Source organism: Dendrobium catenatum, unplaced genomic scaffold (assembly GCF_001605985.2).
Source record: "Dendrobium catenatum unplaced genomic scaffold, ASM160598v2 fragScaff_scaffold_54, whole genome shotgun sequence".
NCBI lineage: Eukaryota > Viridiplantae > Streptophyta > Magnoliopsida > Asparagales > Orchidaceae > Dendrobium > Dendrobium catenatum.
Window position 1 is genome coordinate 2,309,116 of NW_021318516.1, and position 4,576 is coordinate 2,313,691.

Genomic DNA, 4,576 nt, shown 5'->3' on the forward strand with positions numbered 1-4,576 from the left:
AAGTATGGGCGTCAGGTGGTGGTCCGGTGGAAGTTCGGGTCTCACGTGGTGGCCTGGTGGAGCACAGGGCATAAGTGGTGGTCCGGCGGAGCAACGGCGTCAGGGGGTGGTCCGGTGGAGGTGAAGGCCTGAAGTGGTGGTCCGGCAGAACAACGGCGTCAGGCGGTGGTCCGACGGAGGTAAGGGCCTTAAGTTTCCAATTTTATTTTGCGTCGAGATTTGCGCCCTGATTAAGATAATTTTTTGACGACGTATCAACTTTCTAGTTTATAGGATTAGGGAGTTTGCTACTTCCCCTTGGTTTATCGGTTTTTCTTCCACCTTTCTTTCTTATGTAAACAAAATAATTATTAATTGAAACTAAGGAAATATTACTCATTTCCAAGTCTCTCTAGTTTGAAATTAAGCTCACTCGAGCCAGCTCGACGAGCCCGTGAGCTGGACAGGATATAAATCGAACACGAGCTCGTTAATACACTAAGCTCGAAATTAAGCTCAAACTCGAGCTCGATGCTCGATAAGCTCGACTCGTGAGCTCGTTAACAAGTCGAGCTCGAGTCAGCTTGCGAGTCGGCTTGACTCATTTGTACCTCTATCCTAAGCCCATAATGACCGTGATTAATATCTAAAATGCAACGTAGTAAAAAATGTCCTAAATAAAGACTCAGCTTAAATGACCTAACTCTTATTTACCATGTTTACAATTTTCAATTCAAATTGGGCCTGATTCGTCCCAACAGGAATGATATCTGCTCTAACTGAAATAACTTCGGTTATTAGTTTCATTTCATTAATCCTAAAATCTGAATATATACACTATAGCTCTGGACTTCAAACATTGATGCATGGACTTCCACTCTGTCAGACCACACGTCAAGCCGGACTTGACTGTTGCCAGAGCCGAGCCAAAACGGCTGGTTGTCGCGGAGGATTAGGAAAAATTCATGTTTCCGGCCATCGACAAGGAGGCCGACGAAGGGTGTTAGGTCAAGGTCGTATGAAGGGAGGTCATAGGCAGTGGTGCCAATGACTAGTGCTCAGAACTCAAAAGAACGGATTGACGGAGCTAAATTTGAAGCTAAACAAGTAGATAATATGAAAAATTCCTAGCTGCTAGTGTAAATTTGAAACTAAACTTTGGTGGCTTTATTGGATACACTAAACTTTTCCCTTCCACGATGAGTTCAAGATTTAGGGAAAAAAGAAAAATTTTGTATTTCAAAGATCAAAATCAGAGCATCAGAATCTTAGGTACCTGCCAAGCCAAGCGTTCAGACTTTCGTGCTTCCCGTGAGCTGCAAGAAGCATCCCGCGACGAGCAGAAGAACGAAGGTCGTCCAACTCAAACCTCGTTCATTCGCACGTTCGGCGTTCCAACTACTGTGCTTCTGTGCGTTATGAGAAGCCTTCCGCGAAAAGCCAAAACCGAAGGTTGTCCGCCTACTCGTTCACGTGTGAAAAGCAAAGTGACGGGATTTCTATTTGGAAAGGAAAACAAATTTAATATGATTTAATCTATAATTAATGACTCATAAATATACTTAATTAAATATTAGTATCAAATTCAATGGGGCCGTGCCCCCAGGGCCCCATTCTGCATCCGCCCTGCTGCGGGCCGTTTGATGAGTGGATAAGTAGAAGTTGCTCTAATACAGACGAAAATTAGGACACGTGTGCCAAATTGCTGACACAGCCAGCCAAGTTCTCGCAACGTGTCGCAAAGTCGGACACGTGCCAAAGAAACCTCCGTCGACCGTTTTCCTACTCCCACTTCTCCGTCCCTATCCTGCTCAGCTGCTCCTCTATTTATATATCTCTCCGATTTTCTTTTTTGATCATCAACATAAATAGTTGTCAAATTGTCTGTTAATAGTTGATTTTAGTAGAGAAGATCAGAAGAAGATTCGTATTGTGAAGACCATGTCATCGACACAGACTTGGGAGGAGCGGAAGGGCAACGACGAATTCACCAAAGCTCGAGACGCCAGCGAGCAGGAGAGAGGAGGCGGCAGCAATATCCTGGGCACCGTCGTCGGTGCCGTACAGGGAACGCTGGAGAAGGCCAAGGAGGTGGCTTTCGGTGGCTCCGGCGAGAGGGAGGAGGAAGGGAAAGAAAGAGTCGGTGAGTACAAGGACGCTGCTGGGCAAAGATTGGAGGAGGGGAAGGGAAAGGTGAGGGAGTACGGGGAAGCCACTAAAGAGAAGACGGGAGAGAAGGCGGAGGAGGCGAAGGAGAAATTGAGGGAGTACACCAACAGCACGAAAGCGAAGGCGGCAGAGTACAAGGATTCGGCGGCGCAGAAAACAGAGGAGGTCAAGGACAACATCAAACAGAAAGCTGGCGAGTATAAGGACTCTGCGACACAGAAGGCAGAGGAAAGTAAGGAGAAGCTTAAAGAGTACAAAGACTCTGCAGCGGAGAAGGCAGAGGAGAATAAGGAAAAGCTGAAAGAGCATGCAGGGGTCGAAGACCTGCAAGGTCGGGGTGGAGATGACAGAGAGCAGGAGGGACGAGCTGGCGGTGTCCTGGGTGCCATCGTCGGAGCCGTACAGGGGACTCTAGAGAAGGCCAAGGAGGTTGCTTTTGGTGGCTCTGGCGAGAGGGACGAGGAAGCGAAAGAGAAAGCTGGAGGGTACAATGACGCTACTGGGCAGATCATAGACGGAGCAAAGGCCAACATGAGGGCGTACGATGATAACAGGAAAGAGAAGGCGGATGAGGCGAAGGAGAAATTGAGAGACTACTCCGACAGCACAAAAGCGAAGACCAACGAATACAAAGACTCTGCTGCGCAAAAAACAGAGGAGGTCAAGGACAACATCAAAGAGAAGGCCGGCGAGTACAAGGACAGTGCAGCAGAGAAAACAGAGGAAAGCAAGGAGAAACTTAAGGACTACAAAAACTCTGCAGCGGAGAAAGCAGAGGAGGCTAAGAAGAACCTGCAAGACTACAAAGACTCTATCGCGAAAAATGCCCGAGAAACCAAGGACTCTAATGCGCAGAAGCTAGTGGATTACGGGGAATCCACAAAGGAGAAGGCGGAAGAAACCAAGGATTCTACCGCGCAGAAGCTTGGAGAGTACAAGGACAGTGCCGTGGAGAAGGCAATAGAGGCAAAAGACAAGACAGGTGAAAAGGCCGAGCAGACAAAGGATGAAACTTTGGAGAAGACAAAGGAAAGCAAGGACACCGTGATGGGCAAAACGGTCGATAATGCACGCCGCGCTATGGAGTTATTGACGGGCGGAAGGAAGGAGAATAAGCAAAGTGACGATGAACATCTTGAAACCACCAAGGTGATGAACTCTAAGATGTAACTAGTCTTTCTTTAATGTTTTTTGGGTATAAAGAACGCATCTGATTGAAATTTCGTTACGGGATTGCAGGAGTTTGGTGAGACCAAAAAGCCGGCGCAGGAAGAATTAGAAGATGCGGAGAAAAGTTTGAGGGAAAAAGAAGCGGTGGTGGATTTTGGAGGGAATTGAGGGTTAGGTTGAGGCTGCATTGGACATTCCAGCTGTTAAGGAAGAAGGCAGAGCAGAGCTCAGCCAGACGTTTAACGGCGTTGGACAATGGAGAGGGGAGGGGGTAGTTGCAGGTGGTTTAATCTTAGTGTGTAATTGGGCAAATTATTACGTCCGGTGTTCGGATTCATTCGGACATCAATCCAAACGCGTCACGTTATCAAAATACATCGCTATTAGGTGTATTCGGATAACGTGGCAAGCCTGAATTGGGTGTCCGGACATCCGACGCTTCGCCATTGTAATTGTGCTTGCTTTTGATTTATTCTAGAAGCTATTGGAGTTGGGATTTCGTTAGTGGTCGTCGTCAGCAGGTTGGCAAATTATTGTGTTCGGTGTCCGGATTCGTCTGTACACTAATCCGGAGTCGCCACGTGAAGTGACGTGGCATCACCGGATTGGATGTTCGGACGTCCGGCGACGGGACGCAATAATTCGCTATAGCAGGTTGGAGGCATTAAGCGGATTTTGAGTCTCGTAATATGTATACAGAATATGGTCAAATACGTGAAGTGGCTCTCTTTTTCTTTTAAATAAATTGTGTTTGTTATCTGTAATAATTCTTAATTTGGGATAAATAGCCGCATTGTATTCCAGTTTTTTTAAAAAAACTTATAAATAAATTTAATAAGAGTTCAATGGTTATGTTTAGCTCTAAAAACATATCTTTAACTGATATTATGTATAAAAAAATTAATAAATTTAATAATCCATGTTTTCTACTTTACAAAATTTTATAAAAAATCATAAATAAATTCATAGCATCATGCTAGAAGATTACGAATGTATTTTATTTATATTATTTCAGTTTCATATCATTTTTATTATAAATAAATAAATTTAAGCAGAAATAAACTGTTACTTTTTAAGTCATCAAAGTTGTGAAATATCCTCATTATATTATAAATTCAATTCCATATTTCAAATGAGTAAAAATAATTTCATCATTTTTTAAATATTAGTTTATATTAAGCAAACAAAGGATAGTATATACTCCACCGCTAACATAATTAACAGCAAAAATTTAGATGCCTAGCATCATGCTAGAAGA

At 44.2% G+C, this 4,576-nt stretch overlaps 1 protein-coding gene across 1 annotated transcript; it reads left to right on the forward strand.

Annotated features, from left to right (window-relative positions):
- Positions 1–1,882: 1,882 nt before the first annotated feature.
- LOC110108676 (embryonic protein DC-8) lies at positions 1,883–4,073 on the forward strand. Its single transcript, XM_020839424.2, has 2 exons — positions 1,883–3,297; positions 3,388–4,073. The coding sequence occupies exons 1-2, from the start codon at positions 1,921–1,923 to the stop codon at positions 3,484–3,486; spliced, it is 1,476 nt and encodes a 491-aa protein (XP_020695083.1). The 5' UTR covers positions 1,883–1,920; the 3' UTR covers positions 3,487–4,073.
- The last annotated feature ends 503 nt before the right edge of the window (positions 4,074–4,576 follow it).